The sequence below is a fragment of the Hyla sarda genome, chromosome 1 (genome assembly GCF_029499605.1).
Source record: "Hyla sarda isolate aHylSar1 chromosome 1, aHylSar1.hap1, whole genome shotgun sequence".
In the NCBI taxonomy this organism is placed as follows: Eukaryota; Metazoa; Chordata; class Amphibia; order Anura; family Hylidae; genus Hyla; species Hyla sarda.
Window position 1 is genome coordinate 6,970,847 of NC_079189.1, and position 24,895 is coordinate 6,995,741.

Genomic DNA, 24,895 nt, shown 5'->3' on the forward strand with positions numbered 1-24,895 from the left:
TCAAAATAGACAAATAACCAGGTCAAGATGGCATTCCCCTCTGTGTTCTAAAGGAATTAAGTAATTTAATAGACAGACCTCTATTTTTAATATCCAGGGACCCTATAGTAACAGGGACTGTTCCCCAGGACTGGCACATGGCAAATGTGGTACCAATATTTAGAAAAGGGTCAAAATGTGACCCCAGGAATTATAGGCCTGTTAGTTTAACCTCCGTTGTATGTGTAGTAGCGTATTTTGTGGTAAAGCCTTGTGGGGGTATGTAGGGTAGTTGGGGTGTTGCTGTTCTGGATAATAAAGGGCGCTGTTAACCCTTGTCAGGCTGGGTTCACACTACGTTTTGTCCCATACGGGAGCGCATACGGCAGGAGGGAGCTAAAACCTCGCGCTCCCGTATGTCACCGTATGCGCTCCCGTATGCCATCCACTTCAATGAGCCGACCGGAGTGAAACGTTTGGTCCGGTCGGCTCATTTTTGCGCTGTATGCACTTTTTGCCCAGACCTAGAACTGTGGTCAACCACGGTTTTAGGTCCGGTTGTAAAAGCGCATACGGCGCAAAAATGAGCCGACCGGACCGAACGTTTCACTCCGGTCGGCTCATTGAAGTGAATGGCATACGGGAGCGCATACGGTGACATACGGGAGCGCGAGGTTTTAGCTCCCTCCTGCCGTATGCGCTCCCGTATGGGACAAAACGTAGTGTGAACCCAGCCTCACTCGTGACGCCAGGGTGAGGTTTAAATACTGTAATGGTGCTAGGCCTATCGCCACCCTTCCCAAGAGCGATAGGTGAGTGTGTAATAAATGGATTGTCCACAACCACTGTTTAACTGAAAACTTGCAGGAACTTTTACTGAGAATTTTCTGTAGCAGGCAATATCACAACAGTCCAGATAACAAAGTCTATTTCTAGTTGAGCAGCGATTGACAGTTGGTTAAGATCAGATAAGCTCAGTTTAGCTTTTCAAAGATTCCGAAGCATAGATCTGCTGGATTTAGGGGGTGCGTTTAGGTCCAGTGATCTTGCGGAGAATAGCGGGGAATTGTTGTAGTACAACAGCTTTGGTATAGGCCGAGGCCGCAAGGCTTTGGCCAAGTAAACGTACTTGCAAGTTGCGGAGGTCCTATCTCGTTCAATGTCAGCAACCCAAGAGAGAGAATCATGGCCGCAGCTCCCTTATATGGGCAGGGGCTGAGCCGTTTTGGATTGGTCCATAACAACTGTCACTCACCGTTACACGGCATTGTGGGTGAACATGTGACATAAGAACCACCAAAGGTCCTTTATCAAACCATAGAGTTCTGTGAACCAAGTCACATGACCCGCAGGTCCTGAGAAGCTAACAAGGTAGGAATCTTAAATATACATCTTTACACTTTTATGTACATGAATTTTAGCTGAGGGTGACGAGGGGTTAACTAAAAAAGAGGACCCCCACTGTTCCTAGGGACTCTGGGGACCTCACCACAAGGTACGGTATGAAATACGGTACCGGGACACCACATTTGTAAATTGTTTGAGGGTTTTCTAAGAGATGCTATTTTGGAATATCTTGATAAAAATAAATGTGACTCCATATCGCATGCCTTTATTAAGGATCGGTCCTGTCACCTGATCAGCTTTTATGAGGAGGTGAGCTCCAGACTGGACCAGGGGCAATCACTGGATGTCGTATATCTGGATTTTTCCCAAAGCATTTGATACGGTGCCACATAAATAGTTGATGCATAAAATGAGAAGGATTGGGCTGGGGGAGAATGTGTGGAAGTGGGTAAGTAACTGGCTCAGTGATAGGAAACGGAGGGTGGTTATTAATGGTCCTTATTCTGATTGGGTGACTGTTACTGATGGGGTACCACAGGGGTCCATCTTGGGTCCAGTTCTATTTAATATAGTAATGTCCCAGTACAGAACATAGTCCTGTACTACACTTAGGCCCTGTCAGGTTGAGTCCCACAGTGACCTGGGGGCCCTCCTGCCGTGTCTCCCCTGCTGTTAGTACAATGTTATTTATTGTAATAGGTATATAGTCAGTATGCTAATGTATAGACAGTATAAAGGACCTTTGGAGGACTAATTTAATTGTCTAAAGGACCTTTGAGATGTCACGTGTTATTTTTATGTTACCCAGAGAGTCACCAGCTTAACACATGACCCGCAGCTTGACCTATGGGCTTTTGGCTCAGCCCCTCCTTTATAAGGTGGCGGCCATTACATTTTTTCTCTTTGCTTTCTACTGGGGTACAGTCAAGACCAGATGTCTCAGTGCTAGTGTCCAGCTACCTGGAAGGCCTCAAATCTACTGCCACTTCCAGTAAGTCAAGTCTATGTCTGCTGTCGCTATCTAAAGTCCATTACAAGTATAATTGGTCCCAGCAAGCTGCGAGGTCCTTCTGTGTTTCTGGACACCTCTCTGGGATTCTGGCCGAGCTGTAGAGACTTTGCAACTGTCTGAACTCATTAAAGCCTCCGTTAAACCATAACCTGGTCGTGGACTCTCATTTCACTGCCTAGCCATTGGGATAGTGAAGATATCATTTGGGTGGTTTCCGATATACAAAAACCACTCTGGCATCACGAACATTAGGGGTTAATAACACCTTACCCCTGGGGTTAATACCATATGCCCCATCCACCTACACCCTGTGGTCCCATCATTCACCGTGGATCACCCCAAACACTGCGTCACGAACAGGATACGGGTGTGTGTCTTAACCCCTTAACCACAAAGCTACCAGTTAACAGGATACGGGTGTGTGCCATATGCAATATACAGCAAGGCCTCTCCCCCAGTCTGAATTGTGTCCAAGAGAAAATCGCATGAAGTTGCGAACAAGTTTGTGCCGGAAGATTGTACGGGACTGTGTTATTGAAATTTGTCTTTACTGTGGCGCTGTTAAAGTAAAGGGGGAGGTGAAGAAAACTGTGTCGCTTAAAGGGGTTCTCCGGTGCTTAAACTTCTTATCCTGCTGCTGGGGACCCCCGGGATCATGCACACGGCACCCCGTTTGTAATCAGTCCCCGGAGCGTGTTCGCTCCGGGACTGATTACCGGCGACTACAGGGTGGGCGGCATGTGACATCACGCCTGCGCCAGCGTGTGACGTCACACTCCGCCCCGCAATGCAACCCTACGGGAGGGGGCGTGATTGCTATCACGCCCCCTCCCGTAGGCTTGCATTGAGGGGCGGAGCGTGACGTCACACGCTGGCGCAGGCGTGACATCACACGCCGCCTGCCCTGTAGTCGCCGGTAATCAGTCCCGGAGCGAACACGATGATCCCGGGGGTCCCCATCGGCGGGACTTCCGCGATCAGGTATCTTATCCCCTATCCTTTGGATAGGGGATAAGATGTTTAAGCACCGGAGAGCCCCTTTAAAGTGAAGAAATCTGTAAGAGTTACAGCTAAAGTCTAAAGGTTTACAAGGGGGGGGCGGAGTGAATAAGACTTAACTTTTAATACTCATCAATTAAAAAGATAAACACACATCAGTGAGTGTAAGTATGGAGTGGAACTTATATTGTCTCCCCATGGAGAAAGACGCCTATACTAGACAATACAGTTAAATGAGAGAGAGTGTCAGATAATATCATAGGTATATGGTTATCCCCACAACGTCCGACGCGTTTCGGTCAGCGTGTGTGACCTCCTCAGGGACAGATGGGATATCAACAAACCAAACCACTTAGTTTTGCAGATAGGTCAATTCCTGCAAAGAAAAAACATACACTCGTGTATAAAAAGGGGGTGGTGATACAGTGCCAGCCCTCCTTTAGTATAGAATATCTGTGCCACTATTTTCCCAGGTCTATGGATATACACAAGTGGACATACATGCACGGATCAGGTGACCCAGTTAGGCGTCTTAGTTCTCCTAGTTCGTACATGCATTCACGGGGAGTCGTGTGGTCCTGCCGGCTGCTCAGCGAAGTCGAAAGGGTTAATAGTGCGCGGCACAATGATCGGTGCAACAGGGTCCCGGCTTTCATTAGCCGCCAGGACCAACCCGCTATGACATGACCCCGCGTTATAGACCGGGATCGGGCGTGAAGAGGCTAAAAGCTTTTAATGGTAATAGTTATGGGACAAACAAAAACTGTGATACTGTGCAAGAAAAGATCTGGTAAGGGGGGCCCAAAAATCCTGATGGTACCCCTGCCCAGAGGCATAGCTTGTAGCTTCTGGGCCCTGATGGAAAATCTGCAACAGGGCCCCATATGCCATTTATAACACTGGTCTCTTATGGGGAAGATGTGCTTTGGGAGCCCCTTAGGCACCAGGGCTACACCCCTGCCTGCTTTCATTTAACTGTAAATTTGCCGGTTTTAAGTTTGACACAGAAAAGAGCCATTGGCTCCTCACCCTGTCACTTATTGTGGCCACCTACAGCCACAAGAGGCCAAGCATCTCTTCCTCTGTGCTCCGGTGCAGATCAGTGATGTCATCACGTCCCTGCAGAGTGGAGGAGGAAGGAGAGAGGCCATACTGTGGACTGCGCTGGAACCAGCAGGGGATGGAGTGAATGGATCTTATTCTTTTTCTTTGTTAATCTTAGCTAGGGGGCAGCTACCTACACGGGTCAACTATTTCCAGGGGTCTACCTACAGGGTGCATCTATTTACAGTGGAATCTACCTTCATGGGGAAACCTACCTAATGGGGGAAACTATCTGAGGGAACCTGTATACCTTCTGGAGTGCCCTCCCTACTCTTCTCCAACCCACTTATCTACCCACTCTACAGTGTGGGACACAAAGAGGGAAATTATTACTGTTTCGGGCACTATAGGTACTGGGAAAGTGCGGAGCCTAAAACGTTTGTCCGGTTCTAAATCATCATTATGCTGGATGGAGAACAGTAAGTGAACAACTCCAATAGAAGACGTCACCGACACAACTGCACTGTAATCACTTATATGGTCTGTTGTGGTAATGATAGCCGTTGTGGTCAGTCTGTTGCCCGAGTATTGGAGGTCCTCCTAAACTCAGGTCACAGCATAACATTATTCCTATTAAATAAGTATTCCCACCATTTGAAATGATCCCTTATCCAAAGAATAGGGGATAAAAAGGTGATCAGCGGGGTGTCTGACTGCTGAGACCCCCATCGATCACCAGAATAAAGGGAGTGGACCAGTGCTGCAGTCATTTTTCATGACGACCCTGCTCCATAAACAATGAATATAGTGTTGGGCGCACATGTGCGGTGTGTTATGTGCTGCAGTGGGAGAATATTGAATATGTGAAGGAGGCTGATGTGCTTGGCTTTGGCTGAGTGTGTGGCTGGGGCATGATTAGGGGCATTTCTGGGGGGTCCCAACGCCTTGTATGTCCTTCTTTGCACACAAGAGGCCAGCTGGAGGTTGTAGTGCTTCTGATCCCCCTGTTGCATTGTCACTGTAGCTGGGAGGGGACCCATTGGCCCCGACACATCTCTTAATGATCAGACAGTGACGAGGGGTGTACTGATGGTGGGAGGAGCAGAGTATATTTAGTTATACACTGGACAACCTCTTTACATGTAAGAGATCGTTACATTTTCATCGGATTATTTTAATCAGGACATTTTTCAGTCAGTTTCACAAGTAAATTTTTTTAATTTGACAAATTCTTAACTTTCAAGATTTTCTGAACATCTGTGTATAAACTCATTAGGAAGAAGGGCCTAGGTAAGAGAGGTGACCAAGAACCCAATGGTCACTCTGGCCAAAATCCAAAAATCATGTGTATAGATGGAAGAAACTTCCAGAACGTCAGTCATTGCGGTCTCCACAATTGTGGCCAGAAAGAAGCCTCTACTCCATGAAATACACATAGGGGGATGTCTGGGGTTTGCAGAAAGCATCGTAAACCCCAGATGCTGGGGATTTATTTTAAATCAACTGGTGCCAGAAAATTTTGCTGATTTGTAAATTACTTCTATCAAAAATAAAATAACCTAATCCTTCCAGTACTTAGCTACTGTATGCCCCACAGGAAGTTTTTCTTTTTGAATATTCTCTGTCTGACCACAGTGCTCTCTGCTGACACCTGCTGTCCATGTCAGGACCTGTCTAGAGTAGGAACAAATCCCCATAGCAAACCTCTCCTGCTCTGGACAGTTCCTCATGGCCAGAGGTGTCTGCAGAAAGCACTGTGGTCAGACTGGAAGGCAATTCTAACACAACTTCCTGTGTAGCATACAGCAGCTAACAAGTACTAGAAGGATTACGATTTTTAAATAGAAGTAATTTACAAATCTTTAACTTTCAGGCACCATTTGATTTGAAAACAAGTTGTTTTCACTGGGATTCCCCTTTAACCCTTCAGACGCGGCGATCAAAGTTGATCGCCTCGTCTGAAGTGAAACCTTCCTGGCAGCTCAGTTAGGCTGATCAGGACCACCGCGGTGTCCCAATAAGCTGTACGGACAGAAGGAGGGTCCCTTCCTGCCTCCTTGCTGTCAGATTGCCTAATGACTGCTACGTGCCCGAGACCCAGGCAGGAGCAGTCAAACGCTGAAAACACTGATCAATGCCATGCTATTGCATAGCAGTGATGGTGTAGGAAATCAGTGTGTGCAATGTTCTAGTCCCCTAGGGTGGCTATAAATTGCAAAAAATAAAAAAAATTAAAAACCATGTGGTATTGCCGCATGCCTAAATGTCCGAACTATAGCTATATATATATATGACTATCCTGGATGAAGGTAGAAGTTGCAACCTACTAAGTAAAACAGAATACGAATATATGAAGCCAAAAACCCCCAGAATGGCATGCTTTTATTCAGTACCAAAGATACACAAGGACCATCCCCCTTTAAGAGGGAGGCCCATTGTGTCGGGTATCGGCAATCTAACAGAAGGGGTGAGTCAGTATGTGGACTGCATACTGCGCCCCTTCGTATATGCCCTACCATCATTTGTTCGTGATACGACAGATGTACTACAAAAATTGGAAGACCTAAGATTGGAGGAGGGATTGATACTAGCATCCCTTGATGTGGAGGCGTTGTACTCCTCCATCCCCCACAACAAGGGTTTGGAGGCAGTACAATACTTCCTAAGCTCCAGAGGCATTCAATATACATCGCATAACACACTGGTAATAAAACTATTGAGATTTGTTCTCACCAGGAATTATTTCCTGTTTGAGGGGGAGTCCTTCCACCAAAGCCGAGGTACAGCGATGGGGAGCCCCTGCGCCCCCAGTTTCGCAAACCTGTACCTCGGCTGGTGGGAGGACCAACAGGTATTCAGTGAGGACCAGTCATGTAAGTTTATGGCTAAGGTTCATAGACGATATTCTCATAATTTGGTCGTCCACTGAGGAGAAGTTCTTAAGGTTCGTGGAAATACTAAATAGAAATAACTTGGGGTTAAAATTTACCAGTTGTATAAGTAAGGATCATATTGCATTCTTGGACCTAAAAATATGGATCACACCTGACAGTCACATACAAACTACAGTGTATAGAAAAGAGACAGCTACTAATTCCCTGCTTCAGTGGGACAGTTGCCATCCACGCCCACTGAAGCAGGGAATACCAACGGGACAATATCTTCGGATACGAAGGAATTGTTCTTCACTGGAAGACTTTGAGACTAAAGCAAGGGAGTTACGGGTAAGACTAAGGAGTAGGGGATACCCGAATAAAGTTCTGAAGAAAGCGTACCACAGAGCTTTAACATCCAATAGATCCCATCTACTAACCCCAAAAGTAAAGCAGGACTCCAACGATGTAACAAGAGTTATTGGAGTCTTTGATGAAAAAGCCAATGAAGTACGGGAGATCCTAAACAAATACTGGGGAATATTAAGGATGGATAAAACCCTGGAAAGTATAATTCCTCGTACCCCACAAATAACATACAAACGTGGACAAAATCTAAAGGACAAACTAATAAGGAGCAACTTTGAACCTGAACAGAAAAAAAGGATGGTTTACAGAAAAACCAAAAGGAACCTTCCCGTGCAGTAAATGCACAATGTGCCAATATGTACATAAAAGCAGTGAGTTCACAAGCAGTGTAACAGGCAAACAATATAAAATGCAACAATTCGCGAACTGTGAAACAAAAGGCGTTGTATATCTCCTAACGTGCTCGTGTCCAGTAAATTATGTGGGGAAAACGTTAAGAGCCCTTAAGAAACGGCTACAGGAGCATGTGGGAGATATAATCCATATGAGGGACACTCCAGTTGCAAATCACTTTGCACTCAAACACGAAAGTGACATTAAAAGTTTAAAAGTGCAGGTGATAGAAGTGATACCTCCCCCACCAAGAGGAGGAGACTGGGACAGGAGCCTACTACAGAGAGAGGCATTCTGGACATATACACTGGAGACTGTAAAACCGGGAGGACTAAATGATTTTATATCATATGCCTGCTTTATTGAATGAAAAAAAGTAAATAATAACATGCCGGCCCTACTGTACAAGAAAATTAAATAAAACAAAAACAAACATAACATCAGCCTGTAACTCACTGCAAAAAGATGAACAACAATTACTATAACCCAAAATAAACTACCCCGAGATAAACCAACATAAAAAAATAACACAAGAATTAACACAAGAATTAATCAAGCAAACGATGATAATATCAAATATTTGTGTTATAAAATAGAAATTTTCAATAAATAGAAAAGAATGCACAAGAACAAATGAAAATCCCAGATGATAAAGGGTTAAAATGAATGAAACGCAAGCCACCTACCTGATTGATGGAGACCGGAGCTCAGAACGAGGGCTGGAAAGCATACCTGAGCGCATAGTGTACACTCCCCACCCGAAAACACCCAGGTGATCCAACCAGATCGTAAAAGATACTGAAGGAAAAGCCCTGACGTAAGAGATTATGATTGGACCTGAGGAAAACATGTGACTATGGAGTAGGAGGAGTTACAGATATAAAAACACGGCGGGAAGTCATTTGAAGTATGGCCGTCATCAGTGCCGCATCTAAAAAGGATACAGGAGGAGTAAAAAAAGCCGAAAACAAGTCCCGGAAGAATCGTAAGAGGAAACGCGTCGGACTGGCAATTACCTATAAAGAGGCTCCCATCCAAAAGAAACTAGAAGCACCAACTACTTAAGCCGAAAAAGAGATAAGTGCAATAAGTGCTATGTGTAATAAGGAATATGTGCAATAAGTGTGTGCAATAATTCAAATAGACATGATCATAATGTGCAATATGCATTGTTCTATGTGCAAATATCTAAAAGACTGTGACATAATTTGCCATTAACAGATGGACATTAAGTTGCTATAGAGGCACACAATCAAAATACCTCTATGAATAATAAAAGCACATCCAATACTTCTGTTAATACATGCACATAGCCAGTACGGTTACCACACATGGACAATCAAGGTGTGTGAGAGGCGCGTACAGAAGACAGAGGTCACAAATGTACTAGCGCACCTTGAATAATAAGTAGAAAACGCACACTCATATGCACTTTAAAAACGCACTAATGAATATTGTGGCCTAAAGGAACATATGGACTACAACTTGTGATACATCTCTACAAATGGATACGGCAATATAAGTAGTGTATGGTGGCTAATACATTTTAATCACTACCACGAGTGTTCTGTTTATACAATAAAATAATTTAAAAGGTTCCCTTTGCGCTATCAATTGTTCTACACATTATTGGGAGACCTAACAATATACGGTACGGACAAGTACCTTAGTGGAATATATATATATTTATATTATTAAACCGCATGTCAATAGCGTACACAAAGAAAATTCCAAAGTCCAAAATAGCATGTTTGTCACTTTATGCCATAAAATTTTAATTAAAAAAAAGCGATCAAAAAGTCTGATCAAAACAGAAATGGTACCAATAAAACATCAGATCATGGTGCAAAATAAAATGGAGCCCTCATACATCCCCATATGTGGAAAAATTAAGTTATAGGTGTCAGAAGGACATTTTTAAACTTTAATTTTCGTGCTTGTAGTTATGATTTTTACCGGAAGACAAAACCAAACCTATATAAAGTTGGGTATCATTTTAATCGCATGGACCTACAGAATAAAGAGAAGGTGTCATTTTTCCGAAAAATGTACCGAGTAGAAATGGAAGCCCTCAAAATTTTCAAAATGGCGGCTTCAGTTATGTTGCACAATGATTTTTTGTTTTGCCATATATTTTTTGCAAAAATTACTGATGTTAGAGATGAGCAAACTCACAGTAATTTGATTCATGACGAACTTCGCGGCTCAGCGGTGGCTTACTTTAGCCTGCAGAAATTAGTTCAGCTTTCAAGTGGGCTGTAAAAGGTGGATACAGTCCTAGAAGGGAGTCTCCTGGGACTGTCTGCACCTTCTCCAGCCCACCGGAGCACCGGAAAGCTGAACTAATTTATGCAGGATAAAGTCAGCAACTGCCGAGCCGAGAAGTTTGTGACAATTCGAATAACCAAGTTCGCTCATCTCTAACTGATGTCATTATAAAGTAGAATTGGTGGCGCAAAAAAAAAAAAAAAAAAAAAAAAAAAAAAATCACATGGATTTATAGGTTTAAGAAATTGGAAGGGTTATGATTTTTAAAAAAGGTAAGGAGGAAAAAAATAAATAAAATACAAACACTGAAAACACCGCGTCCTGAAAAGTACTGACTGAGAAAGATTCTCTGGTCTGATAAAACCCAAGATTGAGTTTTCTGGACTCCTAAGCATCATATCTGGAGGAAACCAGGCACTGCCCATCACCGGAGACAAGGCTTAGGGACAACCCTGAATGTCCTTGAGTGGCCGCGCCAAAACCAAAACACAATGGAACATCTCTGGAGAGACCTGAAAATGGCTTCACTGACCGCCCCCATCTAACATGACTTTTTAGACTCTCCATACCAGCAGGTGTTTGGGGGGTGTAAACAGGTAGAACCTGGAAGAAAAACCAGACCTGACAGTATTTATTGCTCATTTTAAAGGTTTATTGGAAATCCTTCAGACACGTGAAGCAGCAGCAACTGATCAAAACTCATTTTCTTGCAGAAATTGAAATCTGTGGCTTCCTCCTGGGTCATGTGACCTACTTATTATAATCCTCTTGGGTAACGATCAGGTGGTAATGTGAGACCCCTCTCCATATTCCCCGAACTTCAACCTCAGCACCAAACAGGGTCCGGGCTTTTGCCTTGTACGGGACATTTATTTCCCCCTTTATCACTGAGGCCACCATCCGAATAGCTTTATAGGGCTCCAGTACTATGTTTGTGCTCAATGAGAAGGAAATCTGTAAAAAGACAAAGGAACATTAGTGGCCATGTGTGATATCAGTCGGATGGACAAATTCAGAACTGTCCAGTATCCTATATGTTTTGCAGCTCTCATTGCAGAAAACATACCCTCTGATCATTCCTATTCCCCAGCCTTAGAATATGGGATAAGTATTAAAGAGTTGGACTACCTGTAACTTTGTTTCACTATGTAAACAGGAGGTTCAAAGCTAACTGGATGTATTACCCCTGGGTCAAGACCAGTGCTGTGGATTTGGGGGGGGGGGGGGGTTCTAAATCTAATGACTGGTGTGCAGTAATGACTCTTTAGTAAGGCAGCAAACATAAATAAATATAAAAGTCCCAGTAGCTTTCCTCAGAACGGGCTCACTGCTGCCTTATTTATTGAGTCATTAATGCTCTTTCGGTTTATAAGGCAGCAGTGAGCCCGTTCTGAAAAACTACTCGGATAGATGCAGAAATAATTTATAACTCTACGTTTTGGTTTGATTAAAATGTGAGGACCCCATAGCCATCTGCTGCTGAATAAAAAAGGCCAATGCTGTGTTGGTGGGACAGAGTGCTGGCTAGAGGAAAAAATAAAAAAAATTACAAAGTTTGAACACTGTTGTGTTTACGATCGCCCTTTTATTTTTTGTTTCACCTTGCCAGCACCTTTCTACACCCACTCAGCCCAAACCTAATCTAATCAGTAGGACACTGCAGAGGGGTCTGTTTCCTGGCAGTCCTCAGAATGGGAGCCCATTGTGCTGTGTGGCAGCCATTGTTGCCATGGCACCACGTCTGTGGGGTGGTCCGGACAGAGCTAGGGTGAGCAGTATTGGGGCTGCATGGCCACTGGGCCGTTCCCCATATTGGTACAAGTTTCAGGGCTGCTAGGGACTTGCTCTACCAAGATTGCCATGGCGAATGGGCTTGCACAGTTTGATCAAAATGTACACCAACGACCAGTTCAATAATTCTGCTGAGAAGCACAGAGCCTACGTACTGGATGTGGATGTGCTGCTTTTTTTTTACATTCATGTCACATTGCCTTCCCATAGAATTTTCCGTCAAATCTGAAAAGATAAGGGGTAAGATCCATCAAAAAACTTGTTTAGAGGCACCGCAGGGCAGTTACCCATAGCAACTGTGATGGCCCAGTACCGGAGGTGTTACCCCATAGCCTTGCTGCCCTGTCCGGCAGCCTCCATCCAGTGTCCCCTGGGCCCTTGTACTTTTCTCCTCATATATTATATATATGTTTTGCTATACATTATAATATATTAGGTGTTGTTGCTTTAAGAAATGTACCATGTGATTGTTACCCAGGAAGTTCCAGCGACCAGGTGATCTCCGGGGGTGACCTATGGGCTCCCTATATTTAATTTATTCCCTTATATAAGCCCTGGGTGGAGCTAGCTCACTCTCTGAGCTTAGACCTCTTCTTGCTGAGGTCCAGTGCTGTATAGTGGAGTCTAGGTGAGTGTCCAGAGTCATTGGAGGCCTCAAGTCAAGTCTGCAGCCACAGTCAATTGCAAGTAATCTACAGTCATAGCTGTCCGTCCCCGTCAGCAACTGCCAAGTCAGCATAGCCTGCATCAAAATTGTCCAGTCCTACTACAAGTTTCAGCAAACCCTTAAGGTCTGAGTAACTGGTCACCTCCTTTGGACCTGGCTGAACTGTATAGACTTTACCATCTATCTACCCTCAGTAAGGCTACCGTTATCCGTAACTTGGTGTCGGAGTCATTATTGCCCCGGTGCCTAGCCCAGGATCTGGCGGTATACCTTTGGGTGGTATAAACTACGCCCCGGCGTCAAGAATACAAGGGGATAATTCCATCTGCCCATAAAGGTAACAACCAGACTACAAATTTTTTTTTTAAGTCCCTATGTAAAAGATTCTGATTGGTTGCTATGGGAACCTCTGTTCCCCTGATCAAGTTTTGATAAAATTCCCCCAAAGAAAGGAAGGACAGGAGAGAAAAAAAAAAAAAAAAGGGGGGGGGGGGTGGAATATGTTGTACAAGGGCCCCAGAGAAGTATTCTAGGACCCTTTCAGGCTTGGCCTAGTGTAACATGGCTTTTATGTCAGGAAAGCCAAGATCCACAGCCTGCAGTTAGGGGGCGCCACTGCTCCAAGAAAGAAGAGACTGGCGAGACCTGCTGAGCCGACCTTCATACCTTCTATTCTAGGTACCATGACGTGTGAAGACCCTTTAGTAAAGTCAGGGTAAGTCAGGGTCATGGCAGGGTAAGGGTCTATTCACACGGCAGAATTTCCGCATTGATTTCCGCAGGTGTTTATATCCTTATCTCCAATGGGATTCTGCAGTCCCATTCACACTGCAGACTTTTCACAGCTAGAAGTCAACATAAATAGAAGTCCTGTCATCTCTCTTGTGGAATTCAGCTGCGGAAGCACATACAGTGATCCCTCAACTTACAATGGTCTTTTCTGAACCATTGTAACTTGAAACCAGACTCAACATACAATGTTACGGAAAGTCCAGATCTATGAAACTTGTCACAACTGGAGGAACTGACCAATCAGAATTGGCATTTTACTGGTAAATCACCTGTATTACTGAAGTGTATGCACTGACTGGTGTCTGGTAGCGCCCCCTACAGTACAGGGAGGAACTACAAGTTCTGTATACTCACCTGTGCCAGGGTTAGCTGTTCCTTTGAACACCAAGTAAGGGCGGCTCCATTTGGGACACTGTGTGTACTGTATAGGACCCTGAAGAAGCTCCTGTCCTCTACATAAACCATTGTATCTCCAGCTGTTGCTAAACTACAACTCCCAGCATGCCCGGACAGCCAACGGCTGTCCGGGCATGCTGGGAGTTGTAGTTTTGCAACAGCTGGAGGCACCCTGGTTGGGAAACACTGACGTAAACAGTGATTTACAGCTTCCAGCAGCTATTTCTTACTTTTATATGTAAAGGATTTGCTTTATCTGTATTAGTTATCTACTTATTTTTCTTTAATCCTCACCTTTTCCTATTTTTGGATGACATTTTGGTGGCTTCAGAACCAATTACCAGGTTTCCATAGAGTTATGGTCTCAACATACAATGGTTTCAACATACAATGGTCGTCCTGGAACCAATTAATATTGCAACTTGAGGGACCACTGTATAAGTAAAATGGGCTTTATTCACTCCACATGTAATTTGCACCAAATCTGCTTTTATTCATTACAAAAATGTACATTTTGCATGCGCCGTGTATTCATGTGGATATTCCAAGTTCTTGTGGTCGCAGAATTCACGTATCTATGGAATTTCTACCTTCTAAACAAAGCCTGAATGGCAGCAGACCCTTTCATAGACCCCCCGCACCCCAGTGTAAACTGAGAGTGACCTCTGACCTACCTGAGTCTCATTGGTCTTTGTGAAGTTCCATTTGTGGGTGGTGCTCATGTTCACTGTAACCTTCCCAGATATTTCGGCAATAACCGGGATTCCTCCCTCAAAAGACATTTCTACTCCAGCTTGGAAAGTGAATCCGTGTTCATGGGAAAAACTGCTGGACTCCTTTATAGTTTTGTTGAACCTGAAAAAACAAATGTTCTGATTTATGGCACCAGATAGAACAATTATGGCAATTAGAAGAAGGGGAGGATAAAACACAAAAAAGGCAAAAATGAACAATCCCTGTATCCTCAAGGGGTTAAATAAGCATGTAAACTACTGGGTCACATCGGTTTTTTTCTATCCGTGTTGTACAAACTCTCAAACGGCCGCCTGACTAAATCAAGAGAACATCTACGGACCAAGACGTTTAACCCCTTCTGACAGTCCGTTTTAGTTTCTTCTTACTCGCAATGTAAAAGCCTTAAATGGAAACCGTCAGGTACAAAAAAGAAAAGTTTTGCAAAAAAACAAACCTGCCTAATTCTTATAATATATATTCCCCAACCATAGTAAGGACATCTACAGAAGGCCTCCATTTCATAGATTTGGACCCATAAGGAAGAAGGGGCATGGCATGAGATCAGGCTGAGGGGGAAGGAGATCAAGACTAAAGTTCTGCCAACAGGTAGACTCTACATTATAAGTCAACATTGGAAGGATTTCTACACATCCATGAGAAGCTACAAAGTGTGAGCAGTGACGGGTCATCTATATACCACCAAGGCTCTAACTCTTAGGCTAATTCTGCTTTGAAATTGCAGGAGGAAATTCTGCTTGCTAAAACGTATATAGTGTAGTGAATGGGTTTTCCATTCACAGTTCGGAATTTGAACGGAAAGTCCGCTTGGAAATTTCCGCCTGAAGAATGGGGTTGCTCTTTCTTCAGGCGGAAATACTCGCGGAACACATTGCAGTCTATTGGAGACTGCAGTGTCCGCACGGTCCTAGCGCCAACTGATTCAGTCGGCGCTGGCCGCACTCGGAATCTCCAGGCGGAAATTTTCTGCCCAGAGATTCCGCAGTGTGAACCTAGCCTTATACATATATATAGGACTCCCCTTACCTCAGACCAGTGGAGAGTGCAGTGCATGGCCACCACCCTCATGTGGGCACGATAGGTGGTTAGGTAATGTCCGAGTGGCCAACCCTAACCTGGCACTGGGGTAACTGTTCTGATAATTGTTAATTTCTCTATACTCGGGGTATAAAGTGGTTCTTGTTTCCTTTTGGGTTTCATAGTCCATCAAATAATATTAACCAGGAGCTAAAAAAGTTCCCAAGTATCAGCTTCTAAAAGTAACATCAGCCTATAGAAGAATACATACGTGAAGGTGTGTCTCAGGGTAGAACTGCTCTTTCGGTTGTCGTAGATCTTCTCCTGTAACACCTCGGGGGCTTGAGACAATATTTGTGCCTGGTCGACCAAGAATTGAAAATTCACGATTTTCTGGATTGTCGCATCTTTTGTAAATGCCAGAAACCTATATACATTATAGTTAGATCCCAGATCCTGAGCCTGTGCCTGATAGTTTGGGTCTTCTTGGGTTGGTGGGTTTCCTCTGAAGATGTGTCCGTTCCATTTATCTACAGCCCAGAGTTTTCCATCAGGACTAAAGGATATAAAGTGAGTGAGTCTGCTCCAGTCACTGCCTCCAATACAGGTACATGAAGAATCCCATTGGACACTTTCCTCAGTAGGTGGTGGAGCCTTGAAGAGTTGATCATTGCCCACAGCATATAGAAGGCCTTCTGGACTGAAGAACAAGGCTTCATACTGCTTCCAACCACCATGTCCTATTCTTTTCGCCTGATCATAGATCCAAGGTACATGCTCATTATCTGGTGGGGGACCCTTATAAAATTCTCCATCATTTGTGGTGACGTAGAAATCTCCCTTGGGGTGGAAGAACATAAGGACAATTCGGTTCCATACAGCTTTTCCAACTCTTCGCGCCACCGAAAACCAATTGACATCTATATTGGAAGGCATTGGACCTCTGTACAGGTCTCCACCACAGATACAGAAGAGTTCACCATCTGGACTACAGGCTATATGGCTGACATTATTAATCTTTCCAAGAACAGCCGCCCTGCCGTTAAAGTCATCCCTTGGGTTCATGGGTGGTAAGCCGATTTTGACTGTAAAATTCTTCTCCACTGCCAGAAGGAGCGTTCCTGAAAGGAAACAAACCATTCTTACTCTTCACCTGTTGTATCTACCGATTCTTCATAGATCATTATCTCCTCAGGTCAGAATATTTACTCATTCCCCACCTCTTCTATCTCCTCCCTTACACAGATTGTAAGGTTCTATAGCCTAACCTGCTGGATCTCATAATTTGTAAAGTTTGTTCAGAGCCGGAAGCAGTGATCATGACATCACAGCCACGCCCCCTCCATCCATGTCTATGGGAGGGACGTGTCAGCAGAAACACCCCCTCTCAGACATGAATGGGGGGGGGGGGGGGTGGCGTGATGTCATGAGGAGGCACGGCCATGTCGTCACGGCCACTGCAGCAGGAACCCGGCGTTTAAGTTGCCAGACCTAAATGCCGGGTTCCTGCAGCAGTGGGCATGAGGACATGGCCGTGCCTCCCCTCTCCTTTGGATAGGGGATAAGATGTTTAGCAGCGGAGTACCCTTTTGAAGGGCCAAGGCCCACTTTTAACAGGGCTTTAGTTCATCCAAGTTATTCCAAAATATTGTTTCTGCAATTGTACGTTATGTTATTTGTAACTTTTGGTCGACACCTTCAGCTATCATTTGTGATCAGATTCTAAAATTCTCATGAAGAAGTTTAATTAGATAAAAATTTCCATTAACCATAAAAGTGTCGGCATCATTTGGTAAACATCCTACTATTTTTAGGACGCTTGAAGGCTAAGCTCAAACCGTATTTCCAAGTGTGAGCTTGCAGTTGACTCCGTCATAAGTTTCTGGAAGGCGAGACGGCTGTTTGTTTCTGCACTGAATGCAGATGGATCTTCCACATGGACGTCTGTCTGAAATTCTGTGTAGAAGAAATTCCCACATTTTGTGCAGAAAACCACCAACTCCCTGGGCAGAAATAAATGATGGAATCAGTTCTGAGCTTATACTGGGAAATTCTCTTGTGTTAACAAAGCCTTGGAAGTTTGGAAGGACTGCATAAGGGGTTTTCTGGGCATTCTACATTGATGGCTTCTCAGGATAGGTCAACAATGTCTGATTGGCGGGGGTGCTGACACCAGGCCCCTCCATTAATCAGCTGATCGGGTGAGCTGTGGCTCTGGCACATGGATAGTGACTGGGGCTGGAAGCTTTGTGGCAGTCACTGTGGTGGTGCTGCTGGGTACCTGTTGCTCATCACCCATTGAAGTGAATGGTTTCCAGCCCATTCATTGTATATGTGCTGAAGCTGCGGCTCGCCTGGCCAGCTGACCGATGGAGGGGCCGGGTGTCAGCACCCTGATCAGACATTGATGACCTGTCCTGAGGCTATTTATAATGTATAGTGTCCAGAAAACCCTATTAAATGTTTACTTTCTGATCTTCCAGAGCTGTAAAAAAATAAAAAAAGGAAAATGTGTCCTTACGAGGCTGATCCACTTTATGCGCCATTGGTGCTTTATGGTTTTTTGTGTAGAACACTTGGTCTTCTGGAGTCTAGTAGAGTTCTGGATCACTGCAGGAAGCGGAGGAATGGATTATTCTGGATCTGGAGCACCTAAACTAATCTGTAAGAGAAGGTGTCAGAGCATGAAGGGTTATATTCATTGTGTCAGGGATTATGACCTTATAAACTACTATATGGAGGGAAAATATGATAAAAATGCATAGAATCAATTCCTCCTAAGTCCTGGTACAAACTGACAATATAAACTTTTAATTAAGACTATATCAGTATTTCCTTTGTTAAGAGGAAAAGTTATCACATTCTACAGGGTGCGCCATTTATATGGATACACCTTAATAACATGGGAATGGTTGGTGATAACTTCCTGTTTGTGACACATTAGTATATGTGAGGGGGAAACTATTCAAGATGGGTGGTGACCATGGCGGCCATTTTGAATCCAACTTTTGTTTTTCCAATATGAAGAGAGTCATGTGACACATCAAACTTATTGGGAATTTCACAAGAACAACAATGATGTTCTTGGTTTTAACGTAACTTTATTCTTTCATGAGTTATTTACAAGTTTCTGACCACTTCTAAAATGTGTTCAATGTGCTGCCCATTGTGTTGGATTGTCAATGCAACCCTCTTCTCTATATACTACTATATACACCGCAGGAGAAATGCTAGCACAGGCTTCCAGTATCCGTATACACTGCTATATACTACTATATACACCGCAGGAGAAATGCTAGCACAGGCTTCCAGTATCCGTATACACTGCTATATACTACTATATACACCGCAGGAGAAATGCTAGCACAGGCTTCCAGTATCCGTATACACTGCTATATACTACTATATACACCGCAGGAGAAATGCCAGCACAGGCTTCCAGTATCCGTATACACTGCTATATACTACTATATACACCGCAGGAGAAATGCCAGCACAGGCTTCCAGTATCCGTATACACTGCTATATACTACTATATACACCGCAGGAGAAATGCTAGCACAGGCTTCCAGTATCTGTATACACTGCTATATACTACTATATACACCGCAGGAGAAATGCTAGCACAGGCTTCCAGTATCTGTATACACTGCTATATACTACTATATACACCGCAGGAGAAATGCTAGCACAGGCTTCCAGTATCCGTATACACTGCAGGAGAAATGCTAGCACAGGCTTCCAGTATCCGTATACACTGCTATATACTACTATATACACTGCAGGAGAAATACTGGCATAGGCTTCCAGTATCCGTGTACACTGCTATATACTACTATATACACCGCAGGAGAAATGCTAGCACAGGCTTCCAGTATCCGTATACACTGCAGGAGAAATGCTAGCACAGGCTTCCAGTATCCGTATACACTGCTATATACTACTATATACACTGCAGGAGAAATACTGGCACAGGCTTCCAATATCCGTATACACTGCTATATACTACTATATACACCGCAGGAGAAATGCTAGCACAGGCTTCCAGTATCCGTATACACTGCAGGAGAAATGCTAGCACAGGCTTCCAGTATCCGTATACACTGCTATATACTACTATATACACTGCAGGAGAAATACTGGCACAGGCTTCCAGTATCCGTATACACTGCTATATACTACTATATACACCGCAGGAGAAATGCTAGCACAAGCTTCCAGTATCCGTATACACTGCTATATACTACTATATACACCGCAGGAGAAATGCTAGCACAGGCTTCCAGTATATGTAGTTTCAGGTGCTGCAGAATGGGCAAAACAAAAATTTGAACAGGACCCTCAGTTTCCGCAGAAGATTTTGTTCAGTGATGAGGAAATTTTTATGTGAATGGTGAAGTTAAACAAAACCAGCGCTATTGGTCTGACACTAACCCACATTGGATAGATCCCTCCAAGTCTGTTGGAACACAAAAATTGATGGTCTGGTGTGGTATATGGGATACAAAGATAGTGGGGCCATTCTTCATCAATGGAAACCTCAAGGCCACTGGATATGTGAAATTGCTCCATGATGATGTTTCCCTCTTTATGCACTGAAGCTGCACGTTCCCTGAGTTTATACAGCAAGATGGTGACCACCACATTATGGGTGTCAGGTCCGAGCATTCCTAGATGAACAGTTTCCTGGAAAGTGGATTGGTCATCGTGGGCCTGTTGAATGACCCCCAAGGTCTCCCAATCTGACCCCCTTAGACTTCTATCTTTGGGGTCATCTGAAGGCAATTGTCTATGCTGTGAAGATACGAGATGTGCAGCACCTGAAACTACGGATACTGGAAGCCTGTGCTAGCATTTCTCCTGCGGTGTATATAGCAGTATATAGCAGTGTATACGGATACTGGAAGCCTGTGCTTGCATTTCTCCTGCGGTGTATATAGCAGTATATAGCAGTGTATACGGATACTGGAAGCCTATGCTAGCATTTCTCCTGCGGTGTATATAGCAGTAGATAGCAGTGTATTCGGATACTGGAAGCCTGTGCTGGCATTTCTTCTGCGGTGTATATAGTAGTATATAGCAGTGTATTCAGATACTGGAAGCCTGTGCTAGCATTTCTCCTGCAGTGTATATAGTAGTATATAGCAGTGTATACGGATACTGGAAGCCTGTGCTATCATTTCTCCTGCGGTGTATATAGTAGTGTATACGGATACTGGAAGCCTGTGCTAGCATTTCTCCTGCGGTATATATAGTAGTATATAGCAGTGTATACGGATACTGGAAGCCTGTGCTAGCATTTCTCCTGCGGTGTATATAGTAGTGTATACGGATACTGGAAGCCTGTGCTAGCATTTCTCCTGCGGTATATATAGTAGTATATAGCAGTGTATACGGATACTGGAAGCCTGTGCTAGCATTTCTCCTGCGGTGTGTATATAGTAGTATATAGCAGTGTATACAGATACTGGAAGCCTGTGCTGGCATTTCTCCTGCGGTGTATATAGTAGTATATAGCAGTGTATACGGATACTGGAAGCCTGTGCTGGCATTTCTCCTGCGGTGTATATAGTAGTATATAGCAGTGTATACGGATACTGGAAGCCTGTGCTAGCATTTCTCCTGCGGTGTATATAGTAGTATATAGCAGTGTATACGGATACTGGAAGCCTGTGCTAGCATTTCTCCTGCGGTGTATATAGTAGTATATAGCAGTGTATACGGATACTGGAAGCCTGTGCTAGCATTTCTCCTGCGGTGTATATAGTAGTATATAGCAGTATATAGAGAAGAGGGTTGCATTGACAATCCAACACAATGGGCAGCACATAGAACACATTTTATAAGTGATCAGAAACTTGTAAATAACTCATGAAAGAATAAAGTTACATTAAAACAGCACATCATTGTTTTTCTTGTGAAATTCCCAATAAGTTTGATGTGTCACATGACCCTCTTCCTATTGAAAAGACAAAAGTTGGATTCAAAATGGCCGACTTCAAAATGGCCGCCATGGTCACCACCCATCTTGAAGTTTCCCCCCTCACATATACTAATGTGCCACAAACAGGAAGTTATCACCAACCATTCCCATTTTATTAAGGTGAATCCATATAAATGGCCCACCCTGTATAAGAAAATAGATCTGAACAAAGACACAAAACACGTTGCCAAACCAAAGGCCAATCCAGACCGATCAGATCTATACGTGTTCCTGAGTACAGTAGCTACATTCTGACTATAGAGACAGTTCAAGAGCCTGATGCAGTGAGGGATGGCTGCCATCAGCAGCAGCTGGCTCTCACCATCAATAATCACACCAGTGTCGGTCATTTTATCCCACAAGTGAACCCAAACAAAAAGCACACTAGAATTGCTGATTTTGTCGCCATTACCAAATATATGTACTGATAGGATAACATGTAACAAAAAGGGTTAATCCCACAGAGGAGCTCATTTTGACGAGGATAGAGAATAGAGATAGATAGCTGCTTACTGTCTGGCCCCAAAGGAGCACAGCATCGCCCCTTATAGGAGGAGTTCTCCAGGAATAGAAATGTACAGCCATAAATAATATGCCCCACACCTGTCCTCTGGTTGTGTGTGGTATTACAACTTGGCTCCATTCACTATAATGGAACTGAGCTGCAATACCACAAACACAACTCAAGGAATGGTTTGGTGCTTTGTTTTGGGGAAGTTCGCATCGGATTTCAGACAGGAGAAGAAAAATACATTTTGGGATAGATATATTAGTCTGATCTATACAGTTCTGGGTCAGTTTCTCTCCAAGTAGTAATATAAAAGTATACACATTTGTTATATAGATGGGAATCGTATGTAGAATAAACTTAGTTTTACAATATAATAAAACATTATTGCCCCACAAAATAGCTCAACTGCATTTTCACATTTTTCCCACAATTAATGATTTATGGCTTCGTAATAAGTTATATGGTTTATAAAAAATAAAAAATTAGGGAGGGGGGAGGGGTTGGGTAAAAAGGTCACCATCAGGGAGAGGGCAAAATTTATAGCAGCCAAGTTACAGGTTACTTGCCACCAGGTTCTCATAACAGCACCCTCTGCTGGTCAGCTGTAGAGAAAATATTATATAATTTTGTATTTCCAGACAAAAAAAAAAATAAAAAAATAAATAAATAAATTTATATGTATAGATTTGACACATTCCCTTAAAACCACTTATAAACAACACCATGCATCATGTAGAGAATACACAGGTGATCCCCGGCTCTGGGGTTGGATGGCACAATAATCCCCACCAGCCAAGTATGGCGCCGCCAACCACAACCAGCTTCATGTTCTTCTCAGGCAGTAAAAGCCATCCAGGCCATCTGGTCACTGACTACACAGCTGACTAAGCAGAGCTGAGGCGACTGCACCTTGTCCAAACCCCCAACACTACTCACAGCATGGCCACTCCAGGAGAGAGACATGAGCTGGAGCTGTAGGTCCTCTTATAGTCCTCACCTCAGTCCTGCAGGAGATCAGCCACAACCATCCCAAACACCTGGGGACCCAGCAATCCCTACTCCAAGCAGCCAGGGCCTTCCAGCCGCGTTCACACCGACGTTTTGGCTCAGTTTGGCTTCGTTCACATTGGGGGAGATTTATCAAAACTTGTCTAGAGGAAAAGTTGCCCAGTTGCCCATTTTTAACAAGGCTCTGCCAAATGAAAGAAGCGATCTGATTGGTTTCTATGGACAACTTTTCCTTTGCACGAGTTTTGATAACTCTCCCCCATATATATGTTTAAGGCTTCGTTCAGATTGCGTTTCAACATAAGTTTAACAGGTCCGTTGGTTAAACTGTAAGGCTAAGTTTTCACTTGGGTTTTTTTCTGGCAGTTTTTGGAATACTGCCACTGCAGTTTTTGAGCCAAAGTCAGAAGTGGTAAATTTTGGCCCCCGCTAATTGTATCTGTCAGCATCCTGCCGAAAACGTATATTGTTAACGGGAGGAGCGCACCCCATTCATTTCTGCTGCCAAATGGAGTCACCCCTAGTGACCCTGTTCAGGACATATGTGCTATTTTAAGGGGATTAATGACAGGGGCTGTTGAACTTTGAAAATAGCGCACACGTCCCAAAATGACTAGGTGACTCCTTTCGGCCATAGAAGTGAATGGGGTCCGCTGCGCCTGTAAGGCTAGGTTTTCACACAGGTTTTTCCTGGCCTTTTTTGAAAAACTGCCACTGCAGTTTTTGAGCTGAAATCAGAAGTGGATCCATAATGGAGGAGAAGTATAAGTGCTTTCTTTATATTTCCCATTTCTTTTGAATACACTTCTGCCTTTGGCACAAAAACTGCAGTGGCAATTTTCCAAAAACACCAGAAAAAAATCTCAGTGGAATCCCAGCCTAACAGTATATGTCAGCATCTCATTTTCAGTGGGATGCAGAGGGATACGATTAACGGGGGCCAAAACTTAGTGGGACTTATTTACTAAGAGAGGAGTGTAGGTTTCTTTGTGGGTTTGGATTTCCAACTGGTATTTTCCAAGGTATTTACTAAGGTTTCCCTACATTTTGCTTTTTTTTTACAATTGTTCTGATCTGTAGGGTTTTCCTCAGCTCAAATCCACCATATTTTCTGTGGAAACCTTAGTAACTTTGTTGGGATTTTTCAAAACTGTCAGGGCCACACCCCGTTTGTCGGGAACACGACCACTTTACCCTGTGGCCACACCCCCTTTTCTTATAAAATGGAGGGTTTGGGTTTTTTTTGTCGCTAATTGTGTCGGACGTGCGACACAATTTGGGCGCAAAACCCGACAAAAAAGAGTCGGGATCGCGTTAGTAAAAAAAAACCCCAGTGTGTTCCTACCCAGATGGATGCCAAAAAAAGGTAATTTTGGTGAAGGGACGTTTTCTATTATTTCTTATGGAGAATGGATGCATCTGGTTAAAAAAAAAAAAAAAAAAGCACTGCGGCTCCATTCTTCATCCTGTAAAAAAAAAAAAAAAAAACAGATGCGCAACGGAACCTGCAGAGAGGTACATTATAGGAGCAATGCGTCTCTACCTGTAAGGGTCAAAATACACTACGTTTTGGCAACGTTAATTGTATATGTTGATATCCGGCCGAAAACGGGATGTTGAGTATATTGTTAACGGGCGCAGCGGACCCCATTCACTTCTATGGCCGCAAGTTTTCACTCCATTCGGGACATGT

General features: G+C 43.8%; 2 protein-coding genes across 3 annotated transcripts in view; one reads left to right on the top strand and one right to left on the bottom strand.

Moving 5' to 3' along the window:
* Window positions 1-10,901: 10,901 nt before the first annotated feature.
* On the bottom strand, window positions 10,902-23,322 carry LOC130294803 (tachylectin-2-like). Of its 2 annotated transcripts, none has more exons than XM_056544916.1 (5): window positions 22,984-23,322; window positions 18,222-18,362; window positions 15,972-16,821; window positions 14,605-14,785; window positions 10,902-11,238 (listed from the first exon to the last, which is right to left on the bottom strand). In XM_056544916.1, exons 2-5 carry the CDS (start codon window positions 18,244-18,246, stop codon window positions 11,035-11,037), a joined length of 1,260 nt encoding a protein of 419 aa, XP_056400891.1. In that variant the 5' UTR covers window positions 18,247-18,362; window positions 22,984-23,322; the 3' UTR covers window positions 10,902-11,034. The 2 variants fall into 2 exon arrangements, with proteins under 2 accessions (XP_056400891.1, XP_056400976.1); XM_056545001.1 differs by having other exon boundaries at window positions 23,192-23,214.
* LOC130294904 (tachylectin-2-like) overlaps window positions 13,063-24,895 on the top strand; it is a 61,551-nt gene continuing 49,718 nt past the window's right edge. The window contains exon 1 of the mRNA XM_056545243.1: window positions 13,063-13,079. The gene's annotated coding sequence lies outside the window, so the exon portion shown is untranslated. The remainder of the gene's footprint in view (window positions 13,080-24,895) is intronic.

Excerpts from the sequence above, each read along its gene's own strand:
- LOC130294803 (XM_056544916.1), bottom strand. The coding sequence starts at position 18,246 with ATGGCGCATAAAGTGGATCAGCCTC. Across the intron at positions 16,822-18,221 it reads GCATAAAGTGGATCAGCCTC|GAACGCTCCTTCTGGCAGTG; the intron begins GTAAGGACACAT and ends GTTTCCTTTCAG. Across the intron at positions 14,786-15,971 it reads ACCCTGAGACACACCTTCAC|GTTCAACAAAACTATAAAGG; the intron begins GTATGTATTCTT and ends TTGTTTTTTCAG.